Here is a 22,003-nt window from a genome sequence, read left to right on the forward strand (position 1 = left end):
AAACTATGCCCCCCACCCCCCACCCCCCCCCCCCACCCCCCCACCACGGGTTCTAGACTCTCCCTGTCATGAGGATCATCCTCCCTGTGTTTGCCCCATCTAGTTCTGTTAGAATTTTATGGGTTTCTGTGAGAGCAACCCCCCCCCCCTCATTCTTTTAAACTCCAGTCAGCATAGTCCTAACCGATCCAGTGTCTCTTCATATGTCAATCCTGCCCTCCCAGGAATCAGACTAACACAGAGAAAATCAATCATCATCTTTCCAAAGGGACTTGCTCACATCAACTTACTCCTAGATTGAAATTCTTTGAGTATAATATGGGAGGGGTCGAACTGTTCAGAGAAACATGTTTATGATTGCGGTGGAATGGAATATGTTAGAGCAGTGCTTTCCTATCACTGTAGCATGAGGGAGTAGAAATATGTTGGAACAAAGTTTGGCGGTTTTGCTGCTAGCTCACTTTGAGAGTTCTCAAACCCATTGATGCAAAGCTCCACACAGACAGACACCCAAGGCCAGAATTGAACCTGGGTCCCTGGTGCTGTGAGGCAGCAGTGCTAAACTGAGCCACTGTGCCACCCTAACCATTCAATCATGGTTCAACCACATTCTCCTGCCGACTGCCCTGTAACCCTTGATCCCCTTACTAACCAAGAACCTGTCTATCTCTGTCTTAAATACACTCAATGACTTGGCTCCCACAGCCCTCTGCAGTTATGAGTTCCACAGATTCACCCCCCTCTGGCTAAAGAAATTCCTCCTCATCTCAGTTCTAAAGGGTTGTCCCTTCACTCTGAGGCTGTGCCGTCAGGTCCTATACTCTCCTACATAGTAAGAACGTTTTCTCCACATCTGATCTATCCAGGCATCTGTGTATTCTGTAAGTTTCAATCAAACCCCTCCCCCTCGTCCTTCTAAACTCCATCAAGTACCGACCCAGAGTCCTCAACCGCCCCTCATGTGACAGCCCCCTCATCCCTAGGATCATTCTTGTTAAACCCTCCTCTGAACCCCCTCCAATGCCGGCATATCCTTCCTTAGGCAGAGGGCCCAAAACAACTCACAATATTCCCGATGTGGTCTGACCAGAGCCTTACACAGCCTCAGCAGTACATCTCTACTGTTGTATTCTAGCCCTCTTGAAATAAATACTAACATTACGTTTGCCTTTCTAACTGCCAATTGAGCCTTAAGAAATTCTTGAACTCAGATCTCCACACAGAGGACAGACCTGCTGTAAGGAGCTGAACAATTATAAGTTTGAATGAGAAAGAGAACAGGACATTGATTTACCCAAAGGCAAGATGCACTCTTACAGAGTCATACCAGCACGGAAACAGGCCCTTCGGCCCAACCAGTCCATGCTGACCGTAATCCCAAATTAAACTAGTCCCACCTGCTCCTGGCCCCTCTCCTATTGATGTACTTATCCAAATGTCTTTTCAACATTGTAACTGTGCCCACATCCACCGCTTCCTCAAGAAGTTCATTCCACACATTGCCTAAAAGGCCTTTCAAATCAGCTTCAGTTATGCCACTGTCTGGTATGAACAAAGCAACATCTTGTCTCTTCTTCCCACAGTCGATTCTTTCATTTCAGTAGCCCCACTGTTAACCCTCGAGGAAAGGAGTCTGCCCCCTGCAGCCGAGCTGTTGTCACTGAAGGGCGCATTGCAAACTGAGCCACGGTGTCTCCCTGGAGAACTCGCACTTGGCCACACTCCCAGACAGTTACAGGAGATTCCTTCTGCACATGTCCGTCTGAAACCCAGGCAGTGAGGAAATCATCACAGACGCTGACCCTTCATTATCCTATTCTCACCCCAGAGAACTGAGTTGACTATCTATCAAAAAAGCAGGGAAGTTTGAGGCTTTGCTATGTGTGTGCATTAAAGTGGCAATGCCGAGACTATAGGTTGTTTCTCTGGTTAATGTGAGCATTTCTGGAGCACCTCAGGTGATTCCCAGCTGCTTCTTGAACAATGATGTACTTTTTGAAGTCCAGTCTGTGAAATAAGTATCCTATCGCTAATCACCTTTAATACACAAATGTACAGCCTTTGACAATAACACCATCTTTCACTGCATTAGGCCAAAATCCCTGACCTTCACCCTTTTCTTTGTCAGCCAGGGATCCCTAATTGGACCAGGGAGCTCCTATTCTATGAGCTCCAGCTGGCTGACCTCAATACAATCATTATGGCCTCTGTACACATATTGCATCCAATTTGTTACACAGCAAGCCCCTGCAAGCCACAGTGAGATACTTAGCTGGTGAAATTGATTGAGGAGCAATCATGGTCAAGAAACTCAGGAGAACTCCCCTGAATGGCATCATGGGAGAGGACAAATGGACTCCCTGGCAACGGTCGATCAGAAAGATGACATCCTCTGACACAGCAGTAATTGCTCATAGATCATAGAATCCCTACAGCCTGGAAAAGGCCCTTCGGCCCAACAAGTCCATAAGACCATAAGGCATAGGAGTGGAAGTAAGGCCATACGGCCCATCAAATCCACTCCACCAATTAAATCATGGCTGATGGGCATTTCAACTCCACTTCCCTGCACTCTCCCCATAGCCCTTGATTCCTTGTGAGATCAAGAATTTGTCGATCTCTGCCTTGAAGGCATCCAACGTCCCGGCCTCCACTGCACTCTGTGGCAATGAATTCCACAGGCCCACCACTCTCTGGCTGGAGAAATGTCTCCTCATTTCAGTTTTAAATTTACCCCCTCTAATTCTAAGGCTGTGCCCACGGCTCCTAGTCTCCCCGCCCAACGAAAACAACTTCCTAGCGTCCACCCCTTCTAAACCATACATTATCTTGTAAGTTTCTATTAGATCTCCCCTCAACCTTCTAAACTCTAATAAGTACAATCCCAGGATCCTTAGCCGTTCATCATACGTTAAACCTACCATTCCGGGGATCATCCTTGTGAATCTCCGCTGGACACGCTCCAGTCCACACTGACCCTCAGAGCATCCCACCCAAACCACTGCATTGCTCTGTCTGGAGTACTGTGTGCACTTCTGGTCGCCGTGTTATAGGAAAGATATCATTCAACTGGGGAGGGTTCAGAAAAGATTTACAAGGATATTACCTGGAATGGAGGCTTTGAGTTATAAGGAGAGGCTGGATAGGCCGGGACTTTTTTCACTAGAGTGCAGGAGGCTGAGGGGTGACCTTACAGAAGTTTATAAATTCTTGAGGGATATCGACAAGGTGAATGGCAGGTGTCTTTCCCCCAGGGTGGGGGGTGGGTGGGGAGTCCAAAAGTAGAGGAGTATAGGTTTGAGGTGAGAGGGGAAAGATTTAAAAGGGACCTGAGGGGCAACTTTTTCACACAGAGGGTGGCGTGTGTGTGGAATGAACTGCCAGAGGTCGTGGTGAAGGCTGGTACAACATTTAAAAGGCATCTGGATGGGTGTATGGATAGGAAGGGTTTAGAGGGATATGGGATAAATGCTGGAAAATGTAACTAGTTCTGGTTGGGGAAACATGGATGAGTTGGTCCGAAGGGTCTGTTTCCTTGCTGAATGACTCTGTGACTCTTTTCGGCACAGTCTCCAGTGTTTTTCGAACTTCTTAGGATAAGAAAAAGTGGGAGGAGAAAGAAGCACACTTTGTTGATAAAAAATGTTCCAAAATTCTTCTCCACAACTTTTAAAACTATCGGAATACGAATGCCTGAAATGTCATAACATTGAAGTGCTGGGAAGCAGGATTAGTGTAGACAGATCAGTGCAGGTCTGATGGGCTGAACGATCTCTTCTTTCCTGCCTGTGTAAATGTACCAATGAGCTGGGCGTTCACACTCAGCTCCTGGAGACTCCCTGGCAATTATCCTGGTATTTCTTCGAATTTAAAGACCCAACACAATATGAAATAATGGCCTCAAAACTGGCCGACAGTTCTACGCTCGCAGTATCAACCTGTCCTTAGCACACAGGCCAACTCATGTCAGCGATCCAGAAAAACCTCAAACTGTTGATGGGATCTGATTTCTGTTCGCTCTTCTGGGCACCACGCTATCGGTAAACATGATACATTTTTCTCGGTACATCAAATTGGCTTATTTTCCAACACTGCGATGTTACACCACATTCTGACCATGTCACTGGTCAGCAGTGTAATCACAGTGACCAAGAGGTGTGGACATTTCAAACAATAGGAATGAAAAGCAGCTGGTGATAGCACGCAAAGACCTACCACAGCACTTCCTGTTATTACAGTATCTCTTGTCTCTTAATCGCCAAGCATCTGTTTCCTGTTTGAGTTGCAGTAAACTATCCACCTCCAGATGACCTCACCTGCAGATTACATCGGGGAGGATTTTAACTCATTTCCAGTTAGGAGACACCCCCCATTCAGTTCACAGTGCAATAGGGGGCCAGAGGCAAAGGGCTGGATTGCATCTTTGACAGCGTGAAGGATTTCAACGACTCGTGCCCTCAGAATGATCTCCTTGCCCATCAGTACAGCTCAAGAACACCAGAAGCTCTCCCAGGTCCTTTGGAAAAACGGATGAGCTGGGGGTTTGTGCCAGTGGAAAATGCCAAGCCAAAGAGGTTGGCAGGCCAGAGGGCGCTGGTTTGGAGAGGCACAGCCAGGCACTGTAATCCATCCTGGCACCGCCACAAGGGAAGGCATTTTGGACATGGAAGAGCTTGGAAATTCAAAACCAATACTGGGATGGAAAGGATGCAATGGTTGTGAGAGTCTCGAGGCTGGAATTGCTAATGAACAAAGGAAATGTAACATGACCCGAGGGGAGGGAGAGACAAGTCATTGCTCCTGTACCGTACACACACACAAACACACACACTCACGCACACACACACTCACGCACACTCACGCACACTCATGCACACACACACTCACGCACACACACACTCACGCACACACACACTCACGCACACACACTCACGCACACACACACTCACTCACACGCGCACACACTCACGCACACACACACACACTCACGCACACACACTCACACTCACTCACTAACGCACACACACACACGCACACTCATTCAGACACACACTCACACACACACTCACACACTGACACTCACATTCACACACACACACATTTGCACTCACACACACTGACAATCACACACACACCCACACTCACATACACCCACACTCACACTCACTCACACTTACAGACACTCACACTTTCACACACACACACTCACGCACACTCACACACTCACAATCACACACACACCCACACTCACATACACACACACTCGAACTCACACACACACTCACTGAAACTCACACACTCACTCACCCACACACACTCATGCTCACACTCACACACAATCTCACACTCACACACTCAGACTCACATACACTCACACTCACACAAACCCTCATGCTTACACACACACTCTCACACACATACACACACACTCACACAAACCCTCATGCTCACACTCACACACACACACACTCAAACACACATACATACACACACACTCACACTCATTCACACACACACACTCACTCACACACATTCACACACACTCAAACTCACTCACATTCACACAAACATACACACTCACACTCACATACACACACACACATTCGCAATCACACACAGTCACACTCACACTTACACACACTCACACACATTCACACTCACACAAACACACACACTCACTCTCACACACAGACTCACATACACTCATACAAACCCTCATGCTCACACTCTCACACACACACTCACACACACACTCAAACACACACACATTCACACACTCATGCTCACACACACATACACACTCACTCAAACTCATACTCAACCGCACACACTCACGCACACACTCATTCAGACACAAACTCACACTCACACACACTCACTCACTCATACACTCACTCACACACACTGACACTCACATTCACACACACACACTTGCACTCACACACACTCACAATCACACACACACCCACACTCACTTACACTTACAGACACTCACACACTTTCACTCACACTCGCACTCAGTCACATACACACACACACTCACACATACTCATGCTTACACTCACACACACAATCTCACACTTACACTCACACACACTCTCACACACTCAGACTCACATACACTCACACTCATACAAACCCTCATGCTCACACTCACACACACTCTCACGCACACTCACACTCATTCACACACACTCACACACACACATTCACACACTCAGACTCACTCTCACACACACACACACTCACACTCACTTATTCACACTCACAATCACACTCACATACATACGCACTCACACTCACTCATACACACATTCACACACACACTCGCACTCACACACACACTCACATACACACACACTCACACTTACACTCACGCACACTCGCACTTACACAGTCACACTCTCACACACACACATGCAATCACACACACACTCACCCACACTCATGTTCACACACACACAGATTCATACGCTCACACACAATCTCACACTTACACACACACTCAAACACACACACACGCTCATGCTCTCTCTCACACACATACGTTTGCTCACACTCTCTCACACACACAAATGCTCACACTGACACACACAAAGACGAAGACACAGAGACATACAAGCATACACACACAGAGACTTACAAACACAGTGAGACATACACATGCAGTGACACAGAGAAGCACACAGATGCAGACACATTCAGACCCATAGTGTCACACGCCCACACACAGGTGAAAATGAGAAAGTAGGCTAACCATCAGACTGAGAGATGAAGAACAATTGATGAGGGAGTTTTACTCTGTACCTAACCCTGTGCTGTCCCTGTCCTGGGAGTGTTTGATGGGGACAGTGTAGAGGAAGCTTTACTCTGTATCTAACCCCGTGCTGTCCCTGTCCCTGGGAGTGTTTGATGGGGGGACAGTGTAGAGAGAGCTTTACCCTGGATCTAACCCCGAGCTGTCCCTGTCCCTGGGAGTGTTTGATGGGTGGAGAGAGTAGAGGGAGCTTTACTCTGTATGCAGAAGTCAGACGGGGTTCCATTCTGCAGTGTTGACACACTTTATTTTGATAAGCCCAAGTCAATATCTTTGTACAAAATATCCATTGTGGGTGGAATGTGGTTCTTTTGCTGAAAAAACCGTGTGTAGGTGCAAACCTTTAACCTCCGGATGGGGGGATCTGCGCTGAATTAAGAGGTACCCTGCAGAATTCTGTTAAATTTTGTGGGCTCTGTGCTTGGCCTTTCAGGAAGGAAAGTCGGAAATGTTTTTCTTGATTCTGTTAAAGTGTTCCCTACAGCAGCAAACAAACCAACATGACTGTTCTTCACCTTCCAGGTCCCCGATGGTGATGAAAGCACTTTTTGCCTTTATCCTGGCAGGGCTGGCCAGTTCTCTCTCTGTTTCTGAAGGTAATGTCAAAAATGCTATCACTGGGCTTTCCTCATCTGTGCATACTTTTTAGCAGAGGTTTCTGTTTCTTAAAGTCAACGGGATTTCGCGGCCATGTTCCCATCTCCAGGTCAATTTTCATTTGCTGTGTTCAAATGTACTCTTGAGATAAGCATTGGTAATGGTTATTGTCTGTCCCTAATTGCCCCCTTCAGAAGGTGGGAGTGAGCTGCTTTCCTGACCCGCTGCAGTCCATGTGCTGTGGGTTGACCCACAATGTCCCTTTGGGAGGGAATTCCAAGATTCTGACCCAGTGACACTGAAGGAACGGCGATATATTTCCAAGTCAGGATGGAACTTGCAGGGGGTGGTGTTCCCATGTACCTGCTGCCCTTATCCTTCTAGATGGAAGTGGTCGTGGGTTTGGAAGGTGTTGTGTGAGGGTCTTCTTGTAGATGGTACACACGGCTGCTACAGTGCCAACAAGACTGAATTTTGAAGATGCCAATCAAATGCATACCAATCAAACGGGCTGCTTTGTGCTGGATCAACAATAACTTAAAACACAGAAGCAGAAGGAGGCTATTCAGCCCATCGAGCCTTCTCCACCATTCAATGAGATCATGGCTAATCTGATCATCTTCAACTCCACTTTCCTGCCTTTTCCCCATAACTCCTGATTCCCTTCCTGACTAAACATCTCTCTCTCTCAGCCTTGAATATACTGAATGACCCAGCCCCGACAGCCCTCTGTGGTAAAGAATTCCACAGATTCACCCCCCTCTGAGAGAAGAAATTCCTCCCCATCTCTGTGTTCAATGGGTGACCCCTTATTCTGAGATTGTACCCTCTGGTCCTCGACTCTCCCACAAGGGGAAACAATCTCTCCACATCTCCCATGTCACATCCCCTAATAATCTTGTATGTTTCAATAAGGTCTCCTCTCATTCTCCTAAACCCCAGTGAGTACAGGCCCAACCTACTGAACCTCTCCTCATAAGACAGTCCCCCCATACCCAGGACCAGCTGAGTGAACCTTCCCTGGGCTGCCTCCAATGCCAGTCTATCGTTCCTTTGATTTGGGGCCTAAAGCTGCTCACAGTATTCCAGCTGTGGGCTGGCTAATGCCGTGTACAGTTTTAGCAAAACCTCCCAACTTTTATACTCCATTCCCTTTGGAATAAAGGCCAGCATTCCATTTACCTTCCCTATGACCCAGTGAACGTGGCTAGTGGATTTTGTGGCTCATGGAGAGGATTCCCATTGATAAAAAAAAACTAACAAACTGCTTTCTTTCAACTCGACAATGTTGTCAATTTATAAATAACCCAGAGAGGTTGAATCCAATTTGCATTTTACCCTTTAAACACCAGGATAACTGACCTCTCTGATGAAGGGTCTAGGCCCGAAACGTCAGCTTTTGTGCTCCTGAGATGCTGCTGGGCCTGCTGTGTTCATCCAGCCTCACATTTTGTTATCTTGGATTCTCCAGCATCTGCAGTTCCCATTATCTCTAGGATAACTGACCTAACTTATCCAGCTCCAGGCCTTGCCTAAAACTGTTCAGTCAAAGATTTACAAATCCGGTTGCCTGGATAATTCCCACAAAGCTGAATCTCTCCTTTAGAAATATCAAAAATAGCAGCAGGAGTAGGCCGTTCAGCCCTTCGAGCCTGCTTCTGCATTTATTATGATCATGGCTAACCATCCAGCTCAGTCCCCTGTTCCCGCTTTCTCCCCCATTCCCTTTGATCACTTTAGTCCTAAGAACTATATCAAACTCCTTCTCAATGCATTGGCCACAACCACTTTCTGTGACAGAGAATTCCACAGGCTCCCCACTCTTTGGTTGAAGACACTTCTCCTCATCTCAGTTCTAAATAGCCTTCCCTGTATCCTTAAACTGTGACTGACCCCCCGGGGTCTGGACTCCTCAGACTTTGGGAACCTCTTTCCTTGTTTACCCAGTCTAGTCCTGCTAGAATTTTCTAAGTTTCTGCAAGATCCTTCCTCATTTTTCTAAATTCCAGTGAATATTGTGCTAAGTGATCTAGTCTCTCTTCATACATCAGTCCTGCTGTCTTATTCACGCACTCCTCAGCCCTGCCCCACAATCAGCTTTGGAGGAGTCATACCGGACTTGGGTCATTAACTCGGTTTCTCTCTCCACATACATGCTGCAAGAACCTGCCGAGTTTCTCCAGCACTTTCCGTCTTTATTTCTGATTTCCAGCATCTGGAGGATATTGCTTTTACAGTGCACTTCAATCTGTTTAACCCTCAGTAAAGTGACTGGCCTCTTACACCAGACCTGTTTAACTCACAGGGAAACTGGCAATTCTGAAGAAGGGTCTAGGCCTGAAACATCAGCCTTCCTGCTCCTCTGATGCTGCTTGGCCTGCTGTGTTCATCCAGCTCTACACCTTGTTATCTTGGATTCTCTCCAGCTTTCTGTTTTAACACAACTAGGAAATGTTTTTAAAAAGTTCCCCATTCCCTGACCATATTCCCAATGTTGTAATTGCAGTTCGTAGCTAGAGCCCTGATCAGACAGTCTGCGAGAAGATGTAATTTCTGGCATGTTGCCTGATGTCTGGCTGTACAACCTTTGCGTGTTCAGAACCTGCGCTGAGCAGACATTGATGACTGCAGTAAAAGCAGGGAATAATAGGTAAATCCAGCAGGTCCAGCAGTATCTGTGGAGAGAGAGAGACAAACAGAATTCATGCCCTTACTGTTCAATTCCAGTGCCTTGTCTTCAGAAATGACCTGATATGTCAACTCTATTTCTCTCTCTCCCCACAGCTGCTGCCAGACCTACTGAGTTTCTCCAGCACTTTCTGTTTAGACTCTTCAGGTTTCCAGCATCTGCAGGATTTTGACTTTTATTCCTTTACTCTCTATGTGGTCAGCCAATGGGAATGAAGATGCTGTCACTCTGAGTCCCTGCGAATTGTTTTCAAGTGCCTTTCATTGACTGTTTGAGGCGCGTTCTCGCACATGCTCGCAACGCACAGCCAAACATTGATCAGTTACATTGTCATTTCCATGGTCACGATCCATTATGACATTGCAATTTTGTCGATTTCTCGCTTGTAGGTGAGCAGGAGCCCATGGAGTTTGATTGCGTTTGTGAGAAAGGCTACTGTACCACCAATACTTGTACCGGCCTCCAGTGTTTTGTCTCCGTCAACAGCGAGATTCCGGGTGAGATGAGGAGGGGCTGCCACCGGGATAAGGATATACCCTGTGAACAATCATCGTCTGGTCTGCGAGTGGTGTGCTGCAAAGGGAACTTCTGCAATCAAAATCTCACTTTGCACGACAAAAAAGGCACGTTTGCACATGTCCCTTTCTGCCTCTTCAGCTTGGAGGAAACGGTCCAGTTATAACGCCTGGATTTGTTGGGAGGGGGCCTCAAAAGGTGTTCCAGCACACTGGTGATTGAGGGTGGGGGGCAGCAATTATACTTGCTCGAGGCTCCTTCAGCACGCCATTTGCCAGGTTCTGTCTGAAAGTGCACGGAAATTTGCCGCCCCCGGGGGCTATGGGATGGAGGGCGGGGAGTTGTTGCCAAAGGAGCAAATGCTGGAGGAACACAGCAGGTCATGGCCATACAGCACAGAAGAAGCCATTCAGCCTATCAACCCTGGCCTATCTCGGCTCATCCAGCATCAGGCCCGAAGCCTTAAAATTTATGACATTTCAAGTATTCATCCAACCAAATTGTGAGGGGCACAGATAGGGTTCTTTTCCCTAGGGTAGGGGCTTTCAAGACTTCAAGAGCATATTTTTAGAAATGAGAGGAGAAAGATTTGAAAAGGACATGAGGGGCGACTTTTTTATGCAGAGAGTGGTTCGTGCATGGAATGAACTTCCAGAGGAAGTGGTGGATGCAGGGACAGTTTCATTGTCTAAAAGACATTTGGATCAGTATATCAATAGGAAAGGTTTGGAGGGACATGGGCCAGGAGCAGGCAGGTGGGGGACTAGTTTGGTTTGGGATCGTGGTTACCCTCCCAAGGCAGTGCATTCCAGAACCCCACCACCCTCTGGGTGAAAAAAAAATTGCTCATAACAACCTTGGTACAAGATTAACTAACTAATAGAAGGCAGAACGTTAGGGTAAATGGGCCACTTTCAGAATGAGAACCTGTGACTAGTGGAGTGCCAAAGGGGTCAGTGCTGGGGCCACAGTTATTTACAATCTATATTACTGACTTGGATGAGGAAAGTGAATGTAATATAACCAGGTTTGTGGGTAACACAAAAACAGGTGGGAATGCAAGGATGACACATTGAGTCTGTATGGGAATATAGACAGGTGAAGGGATTGGGAAGAAGCCAGGCACATGGAATATAATGTGAGGAAAACTGTGAGGTTATGCACTTTGGCAGGTGGAATAGAGGAGCTGAATATCATTTAAATGGAGAAAGACTGCAGAAAGCTACAGAACGGAGGGATTTGGGAATCCTCATCCATGAATCACAATAAACTAGCAATTACATTCAGCGGGTCACAGGGCAGATAAATGGAACGCTGGCCTTTATTCCAAAGGGAGTGGAGTATAAAAGTTGGGTGGTTTTGCTAAAACTATACAAGGCACTAGCCAGCCCACAGCTGGAATACTGTGAACAGCTTTAGGCCCCAAATCAAAGGAAAGATAGGCTGGCATTGGAGGCAGCCCAGGGAAGGTTCAAATCAAAAGAACTGTAGATGCTGTAAGTCAGGAACAAAAACAGACATTCCTGGAAAACCTCAGCAGGTCTGTCCACGTCTGTGAAGAAAAATCAGTGTTAACGTTTAGGGCCCCTGAACCCTGAGGAAGGGTCACTGGGCCTGAACCGTTAACTCTGATTTTTTTCTTCACGGATGTTGCCAGATCTGCTGAAGTTTTCCAGAAATGTCTGTTTTTGATCCGGGGAAGGCTCACTCGGCTGATCCTGGATGTGGAAGGGCTGTCTTATGACGAGTGGTGAGTAGGTTGGGCCTGTACTCACTGGGGTTTAGGAGAGTGAGAGGCGACCTTATTGAAACGTACAAGATTCTTAGGAGATGTGACAGGGGAGATGTGGAAAGATTGTTTCCCCTTGTGAGAGAGTCCAGGACCAGAAGGTACAATCTCAGAATAAGGGGTCACCCATTGAACACAGAGATGGGGAGGAGTTTCTTCTCTCAGAGAGGAGTGAATCTGTGGAATTCTTTACCACAGAGGGCTGTCAAGGTTGGGTCATTCAGTATATTCAAGGCTGATTTTCAATCAGGAACGGGAATCAGGGTTATGGGGAAAAGGCAGGAAAGTGGAGTTGAGGATGATCAGATCAGCCATGATCTCATTGAATGGCGGACAAGACTCGATGGGCTGAATGGCCTCCTTCTGCTCCTACATCGTATGGTGTATATCATAAAGTTTGTTGCATTGGGAGCCAGGTTAGAAGAGCTGGGGAGCTCAGCCTGGTTTCCTGAGCCTGTAACCAACACTACTTGGCTGGGGTGTGCTGTTTAGGTTTCCTGAGGCTGCAAAAGACACTCAATAAGCTGAAGCTGCATCTTCCTTTATGCCAACAATTCACAATTCGTACAAAATGACTTAGATGACGGATAAAATGCATGGTTTCCAAAATGACACAGAGACAGGTCGGAAAATAAGTGGTGAGGGGACAAAGGGACACGGTCTGGCTGGGTGAATGGGTAACAGTTTGACAGATAGAGTACAATGTGGGAAAATGTGGACTTCTTCACTTTGGCAGGAAGCATAGAAATGCAGTGTGTTGTTCAATTGGAGAGAGCTGTAAAGTGCGGTGGGATCTTGGTCATGTATGAAGTGCAGGGTCAGTTCAACGGCACAGCAAGCGAATGGAAAGACAAATGGAACATTGCCATTTCATGCAAGGGGAGTTTAGAGCGGCACGGTGGCTCAGGGGTTAGCACTGCTGCCTCACAGCGCCAGGGACCTGGGTTCGATTCCAGCCTCAGGTGACTGTCTGTGTGGAATTTGTACATTCTCTCCATGTCCATGTAAGTTTGCTTGGGTTTCCTCCCACAGTCTAAAGATGTGCAGGTTAGGGTGGATTGGCCATGCTATGGTGTGCATGCTGTGTGGGTTAGACATGGGAATGCAGGGTTACAGAGATTGAGTGGGATACCCTTTGGATGGGCTGAATGGCCTGGTTTCACACTGTAGGAATTCTACAAACGAAATATAAAATTAGCTTTGTTCGGTTGCTGTTGCACAGGACATTGGTGAGATCACTCTGGACTCCTTACTTACAACATAAATGCATAAAGGAAGCATATCTGAGCAGCTCTATCATCATCATTGAATCCCTACAATGTGGAAACAGACCCTTCAGCCCAACAAGACCCTCAGAGCATCCCACCCAGACCCATAGCCCCTATCATCTACACATTTCTGAACACAATAGGGCAGTTTAGCACGGCCCATCCACCCCAACCTGCACATCTTTAGACTGTGGGAGGAATCTGGAACAGACACAGGGAGAACGTGCAAACTCCACACAGACAGTTGCCTGAGGCTGGAACCAAACCTGAGTCCCTGGCACTGTGAAGCTGCAGTGCTAACCACTGAGTCACCGTGCCGCCCCACTTGACAGACCCCTGTGATGGTGACGTTATTTTGTGAGGAAATGTTGGACAAGCCAGGCCTTTGGTGTTTAGAAGTGTAAGAAGTGATCTTATTGAAACACCTAAGGGGACTTGGTGAGGGTCATTTCCTCTTGTGGGAGCGGCAGGAACAAAGGGACACAATTGCGGTGTTTGAGCCAATTACAGGAGTTGTTCGGGTAGATAAAAGGAAACCAGTTCCCCGTGCGATAGATGGGGATGCCCTGAGGAAAAAGGGGGCATATAACATCAAAAAAGCTATTCAGGGGCAATGACAGCAGGCACCTCTTCACACAAGGGGGATCTTTCTCCCCTCAGAAAGCTGTTGAAGGTGGGTGAAACCAGTTGGAAATGTCAAAACTGGGATTGATAGATTTTTGACAGGCAAGGGTGTTCAGGGTTACAGGGCAAAGGAAGAGTTCAGTTGCATGTCAGCCATCGTCTGATTGAACAGGTCAGAGGGACTGAATGGCCTCCAGTGTTATGAGGTCTGTCTACTCCTCATGAAGGCTGACAATTGTACACGTTTCCTCTTTCAGCTCAACATCTTTCATTTGGATGTGAACATAGTAGGGATGGTCAGTAAGTTTGCAGCTGACACCAAAATTGGAGGCGCATTGGGCAGCAAAGAAGGTTCCCTCACAGCACAACAGGACCTGGGTCAGATGGGCCAATGGGCCGAGGAGTGGCAGATGGAGTTTAGTTTAGGTAAATGTGAGGCGCTGCATTTTGGAAAGGCAAATCATGGCAGGATTTATACACTTAATGGTAAGGTCCTGGGGAGTGTTGCTGAACAAAGAGACATTGGAGCGTAGGTATATAATTCCTTGAAAGTGAAGTCGCAGGCAGATAGGGTAGTGAAGGAAGTGTTTGGTACGCTTGTCTTTATTGGTCAGTGCGTTGAGTATAGGAGTTAGAAGGTCATGTTGTGGCTGTACAGGATATTGGTTAGGCCACTATTGTAACACTGTGTTCATTCCTGCACTCCCTGCTATAGAAAGGATGTTGTGAAACTTGAAAAAGTTCAGAAAAGATTTATAAGGATGTTGCCAGGGTATGAGGCTGAATAGGCTGGGGCATCGGAGGCTGAGGGTGACCTTGTAGAGGTTTATAAAATCATGAGGGGCATGGATAGGGTGAATAGACAAGGTCTTTTCCCCAGGGTGGGGGTGTCCAAAACTAGAGAGGTTTAAGGTGAGAGGGGAAAGATTTAAAAGGGACCTGAGGGGGTAACTTTTTCACACAGAGGGTGGTGCATGTGTGGAATGAGATGCCAGAGCATGAGAAGGAAGCTGGTACGATTCCAATATTTAAAAGGCATCTGGATGGGTACATAGATAGGAAGGGTTTAGAGGGACAGAGGGCAAATGCTGGCAAATGGGGCTAGATTAATTTAGGGTATCAGGTCAGTATGGATAAGTTGGACCGAAGGGTCTGTTTCCGTGATGTACAGCTCTATGATTCTATAATCTTCTACAATGATTCTTTCCTCAGACTCTCCAAATCCATCCAATAATGTCAGTGATGTGACAATGACGATAGTTCCAATTGTGGTGTTGGGAGTCCTGGTTATCTTATTGCTGTTGATCTACAAGAAGTACTGCAGATACCAAATTGTCTCAATGCTCAGGAAGAGCAAAAAACAAAACCAGGCAGAGGTGTTACGAGTAACTGAGCTCGGAGACAACACATTGACTGTAAGTCTTACCATTTTTCACCACCAACAAAATAGTCAGGCTGTGGAAAAAGTGTCATGACAGGACTGAAAGGGCGTAGATTTTGAAAGAGAAGCTAGAAGTTTGATTCACTGAAGCATAGGAGCCGAATGGGATGTTCAGAAAAGGAATCCAAAATTCCAAAAGGCTTTGAAACTAAATCAGGAAAGGTTATTTGTTAGAATAATACTAAGTATTGACACGGGTTAGGCCAGCATTTGCTGCACATCCCTAATTGCCCCTCAAGCTGAGTGGCCCTCTCAGCCATTTCAGAGGGCAGTTAAAGTCAACCGCATTGGCTGTGGGTCTGGAGTCACGTGTAAGCCCAGACAAGGTAAGGATGGCATTCTCCCTTCCCTGAAGGACATGAGTGAACCAGATTGGCTTGTTAGTAATAATCAAAGATAGTTTAGCTTAGTGATAATTACAGAAAATAAAAACGCCATGGAATTCGGGATTCCACGACCAAATGTCATGCTAGAAGCCGATTCAATCACAATATTGAGGCATGGATTGAATAAACACTAAAACGAGATGTTAAAGGGCAGCAGCTGAGATTACCATGAAGGACTTTCCTCCTCAATCTCTCCCCTCGCCTGAGGCCTGGTGACCCTCGGAATAAACCAGCGCCCGTCAACTATGGCACTTATCATTATCAAGCCTGGTTGCCCCCTCCCCTTTGTGGGATGACGGTGGTACAGTTGTAATCCAGCGTGTCAGGTAAATGCAACAGGGACATGGGCTCAAATCACACAAGGGTGGCTGGTTGATTTTCATTCCTACGTCTGGAACTGAAAGCTAATTTTAAAAAAAACACATTTTTCTATTCATTTGTGGGACATGGGCATCTCTGGCTTGGCCCAGCATTTATTGCCCATCCCTAGTTGCCCCTTGAGAAGGTGGAGGTGAGCTGCCTTCTTGAACCACTGCAGTCCATGTGCTGTGAGTAGACCCCACAAAGCCCTGAGGGAGGGAATTCCAGGATTTTTCTGAGCGACACTGAAGGAAGAGTAATATATTTCTGAGTCAGGATGGTGTGTGGCTTGGAGGGCAACTTGCAGGGAGTGGTGAGATAACAAGGTATAGAGCTGGATGAAGCAGCATCGGAGGAGCAGGAAAGCTGACATTTCGGGCCTAGACCCTTCTTCAGAAAAAAGGGAGTGATGTTCCCATATGTCTGCTGCTCTTGTCCTTCTAGATGGAAGTGATTGTGTGAGTTTAGAAGGTGCTGTCTGAGGATTTTTAGCGGGGTTCACTCATGCCCTTTTAGGGATGGAACTCTGGCTCACACCAGATCGCAGCAATGGGGTCAACTTTAACTGCCCTCTGCGATGGCTGAGCAAGACACTGTTTGAGGGCAATTACAGATGCACAACAAATGCTAACTTTGCCAGTGATGCCCACATCCTATGAAAGATGCTTATAAAATATCTGCAAACTTGCCTAAATCCCTAGGTAGTAGCCAGATGAAAGAACGCGCTTGTAGATAAACAGGAGAGCAGGCACTATACTAACAAGCTCCTCTCGTGATCATTAAGAATTGAAAAGCATACTGGCTGACAGCAGTAATGTCCTCGCGAGTTCCGACTAAGAGCTGTCCTCATCAAAAAAAATAACAGCAATTTCTTTTCGTGTCTCACCCTAGGACCTGTTTGATCATTCCTGCACATCCGGGAGTGGATCTGGGCTGCCCTTCCTAGTCCAGAGAACAGTGGCCCGGCAGATTACACTGGTAGAGTGCGTAGGTCAGTACAAGCCAGTTCACGTTCGCTCCCTCGTGAAGTTGTGTGAACAGAGTTTCACAGTTCGATTGCAAACTCCCCCCAGGTTATGACTGCAAATCGATTGCTCGGCAAAATCAGGATGCGCACTCAGAACCCATTAAGATCAGATGGTGTAGAGAAAACATGGCTGTCCGTGCGATGCCCTTTGGACTACTCTAGTAAAGAGCTAGCAAAGCTCCAATAGGCAGAACGGTCTCATTTTGTGCTGTAAAAAGTAGGGGGAGGGAATGAATTTTTATAACATAGTTCAGAACCTCACAGTGCCCCAAAATGTTAACTATTATTTTCTACTGTAGTAAAATAGCACCAGTGATAGCCACAATGGCAAAGTGTTTAGCATTACTATCTCACAGCGCCAGGGACCAGGGTTTGATTCCTCCCTTGGGTGACTGTCTGTGTGAAGTTTGCACTGTTCTCCCTGAGTCTGTGCGGGTTTCCTCTGGGTGCTCTGCTTTCCTCCCACAGTCCAACGATGTGTGGGTTAGTTAGATTTGGCTATGGGAAATAATGCAGGTTATGTAGTTTATGGAAATATAGGGTAGGATACTGGTTAGAGGATCAGCGTGGGCTTCATGGCCTGTTCCCACACTGTAGGGATTCTATGAATTTGCACACAGCAAGATTTTACAAACAGCAATCACATCATCTGTTTTGGGGATGTTGGCTGAAGATTAATAGTGGTCTGAGGATACTGGGGAGAATTGACCAACTCTTCCTGAGGAAGACAGTCTACGCTCTGTGGATTCTATTCATTTTCTTCCAATTCAAAATGGAATATTCACCCTTGCAGCCTCCTCTAAATTCTTGCACTCAGGCCTACGAAAGATGGGAACGTGACCCCCCTGCAAGTTCCCCTCTGAGCCACTCACCATCCTGACTTGGAAATATCTCACCATTCCTCCAGCGTTGCTGGGTCAAAATCCTGGAATTCCCTCCCTAAGGGCTGCAGTGGTTCAAGAAGGAAGCTCACCCCCATCTTCCCAAGGGGCAACTAGGAACGGGCAATAAATGCTGGCACAGCCAGTGATACCCACATGCTGTGGATGAATAAATAAAACGCATGCCAACAGATTGAAGAACAGCTGCTTCCCCATTATTATCAGACTGATGAACAGACCTCTCATATAATAGAGTTGATCATTCTCTGCTCCTTCTCTGTAGCTGTAAAACTATGTTCTGCATTCTGTCCTACTACCCTGATGTACTTCTGCCAGGACGTAACAAGAACTGCAGAATCTGCAGTCCGAGTCAGTGTGGAGCTGGAGGAACGGAGCTGGAAGGGGTCCTTAGGGGTCCTGACCTGAAACATTGACTTTCCTGCTCCTCTGATGCTGCCTGCTGTTTTCCTCCAGCTCCACACTTGATTGCACCCATCTAAGGTAGGATTTGTCTGAATAGTACACAATACAATACTTTTCACTATATATCGGTGCATGAGACAATAATAAATCAAATCAGGTCAAATCAATTAAACCAATGATATTGAAACATCCTGAGACTTTGCACCACAAGCTCATTCCCAACTGATAAAGATAGGCAAATGCCCTTTATTTGCCACTAGCTTTAGAGAGAGGAGGCATTCTCTGGGTAAAGCATGTACTACATGGGTCTTCATCACTGCTCCTCACTGCATAAGACCTATTCAGTAGATGTGGTACCACCATTCTCTTTCCTGTTTGGGATGTACAAGGGTCTCTTAGATCAAGTGTGAGAGAGGAAAACCATTTGGTAATCCAATGAGAAGAGGTTGCTGTGGTCCTAGACCCAATTGGGTTGATTGTACAATTACAACTGCGCACAAGTGACACTGGGGAAGATAGCCATTGTTACAGAGATGCTGGGAAAGGCCTCAAACCCCTTCACCCTTTCTCCTTCAAAATTCAAGCCTGCCCGTGCCCACGTGACACCATCACATTCAGTGGTGCTTAATGCGCTCTTCAGCATTAACCCTTCCGGGCCCTTATACAACACAGTGCCTCAAGGGTCTCAAGAATGACAGTCTTCTGCTTCCATGACCTCATGGCCATTGCCATTTGTGGGAACATTCCTTATTCATTATGAGAGAAAAGAACCCTCCTCCACAGCTTGGGAGGTCAAACAGCACTACTTATCTGTCATTTTCTATCAAACAGTCCTTCTCACACCCCACCTCCCTGTCTCCCGATGATCCCCATTATGCTGAGGTGCAACTATCCTCTTTCAGCCCGTGCCAAGCTGTTGGTGCTGCTTCTCACTGGGCACTGGGAGCCCACTGGTGACTTGAACACATTACCAATCTGGGGTGAATGAACAATGGTTGTCAGAGGGGGGCCATCGTAGCCTAGCCCAATCCTTTTGGGTGTGAGTTGTGAGCTTTTTCCCAATTGTTTTCCTCACCTTTAGGTTCAGGAGCACTTTTGACAACTGACCTGGTTAAAATCAAGCAAGTCTTGTTTTCATAGGATCCCTACAGTGTGGACACAGGCTACGTGGCCCATCGAGTGTACACTAACCCTCCAAAGAGAGTCCCACCCAGACCCACAGTAGCCCTGGGACCCTGAATTTCCCACAGCCAATCCACCTAATCTGCACATCTTTGGACTGTGGGAGTAAACCCATGCAAACACGCGGAGAATGTGCAAGTTCCACACAGACAGTCGCCCGAGGGTGGGATTGAACCCAGATCCTCGGCACTGTGAGGCAGCAGTGCTAACCACTGAGCCACCGTGCCTATGTGGGCATTGGGTCCACCTAATCAAAGTTGGGCCCCACTGTATGGCCCAGTTTCTGATTGAAAAGTGAACTGACTTCCCACAGGCCCATGTCTCTCTTACTCTAACCCAGTTTCCAATCCTATTTTGCCCTGTCTAGGGAAAGGCCGCTATGGGGAGGTGTGGAGAGGCGTGTGGCAGGGGGAAAATGTGGCCGTCAAGATTTTCTCCTCAAGAGACGAACAGTCGTGGTTTCGAGAGACCGAGATCTACAACACAGTGCTGCTGCGGCATGACAATATCCTCGGTAAGTGCGGCAGGATCCCAACAGGGGACTGAGGGGGGCCCCTTTCTCCGCATCACTCAATCCTGGAAATGCAATCACTTCAGAGACAGTAGGAACTGCAGATGCTGGAGAATCTGAGATAACAAGGCGTGAAGCTGGATGAACACAGCAGGCCAAGCAGCATCAGAGGAGCAAGAACGCTGACGTTTCAGGCCTAGACCCTTCATCAGAAATGGGGGAGGGGAAGGAGGTTCTGAAATAAATAAGGAGCGAGGGCGAGGCGGAGAGAAGACGGATGGAGGTGCAGATAGGTTCCCTGTTCCCTGTACCCTGTTCCAATTTATTCCCGTCTGTGTCGATCGGCCCGTTCCCTGTTCCTGTTTATTCCCGTCTGTGTCGATCGCCCCGTTCCCTTTTCCCGTTTATTCCCGTCCGTGTCGATCGGCCCGTTCCCTGTTCCTGTTTATTCCCGTCCGTGTCGATCGGCCCGTCCCCTGTTCCCGTTTATTCCCATCCGTGTCGATCGGCCGGTTCCCTGTTCCCGTTTATTCCCGTCCGTGTCAATCGGCCTGTTCCTGTTTATTCCCGTCCATGTCAATTGGCCAGTTCCCTGTTCCCGTTTATTCCTGTCCGTGTCGATTGGCCTGGTCCATATTCCTATGAATTTCCCTTTGTTTCTGTGCTGTGAAGCTCAATATTGTTGTACAGAATGGAATCGAGCTCCCTTTGCACTGCTTGCCGTCATTTTGGGACCTTGATGAACCTCTCGAGCTCAGTGGCTCCTGTCTGATCCTTGTGAGGTTCTAACCAGCCGCTCCTTTCCTCTCTCCAGGATTCATCGCCTCCGACATGACTTCACGGAACTCAAGTACCCAGCTGTGGCTCATAACACGCTACCACGAGAACGGCTCACTGTACGACTACCTACAGTGTCATACAGTCGACACGGAGGGCTGCCTGAGGCTCGCCCTGTCGATCATCAGTGGCCTCGTCCACTTGCACGCAGAAATCATCGGCACACCGGGCAAAGCCGCCATCGCCCACCGAGACCTGAAAAGCCGAAACATTCTTGTCAAGAAAAACAAGCAGTGCTGCATTGCGGACCTAGGTAACATCGACTAACCAGCTTCCCTCTGTCTGTGAGCCTTCATTGCCTCAGGGACTGGCATCCAAGTAACTGTCCAATTATCTCTTCATTACCCTTCACTTCATGCCCTCTCCTTGATCTTCAACTCCCAGTTGAGCTGTTCCAATCTCCTTCCTCTTTAATAACTCTTTAACCTGACATTTCGCTCTGAAGAATGTTCACTGGATTCGAAACGTTAACTGTGCTTTCTCTCTCCACAAACGCTGCCACACCTACTGAGTTTCTCCAGCACTTTCTGTTTTTGTTTTCTTTGGGGGGGTTTTTTTGCGCAGTTTTCGTGCTGCTCCTGTTTCAGCCAGTCTCTCTCGCTCCTTGCAGCTACAAAAGCATCATCCTGTCTGACAGGATCCAGCCTCCAAACTT

General features: G+C 47.3%; 1 protein-coding gene across 4 annotated transcripts in view; it reads left to right on the top strand.

The window, feature by feature from the left end:
* LOC125448201 (activin receptor type-1-like) overlaps positions 1–22,003 on the top strand; it is a 116,618-nt gene that overhangs the window by 61,480 nt on the left and 33,135 nt on the right. For all 4 annotated transcript variants that reach the window (XM_059643307.1, XM_059643309.1, XM_059643310.1 and 1 more), the window contains exons 3-8: positions 7,340–7,413; positions 10,493–10,726; positions 15,513–15,715; positions 17,379–17,478; positions 20,368–20,514; positions 21,326–21,601. In XM_059643307.1, coding sequence (XP_059499290.1) covers positions 7,340–7,413; positions 10,493–10,726; positions 15,513–15,715; positions 17,379–17,478; positions 20,368–20,514; positions 21,326–21,601 — 1,034 coding nt within the window. The remainder of the gene's footprint in view (positions 1–7,339; positions 7,414–10,492; positions 10,727–15,512; positions 15,716–17,378; positions 17,479–20,367; positions 20,515–21,325; positions 21,602–22,003) is intronic.

The sequence above is a fragment of the Stegostoma tigrinum genome, chromosome X (assembly GCF_030684315.1).
Source record: "Stegostoma tigrinum isolate sSteTig4 chromosome X, sSteTig4.hap1, whole genome shotgun sequence".
Lineage (NCBI taxonomy): Eukaryota > Metazoa > Chordata > Chondrichthyes > Orectolobiformes > Stegostomatidae > Stegostoma > Stegostoma tigrinum.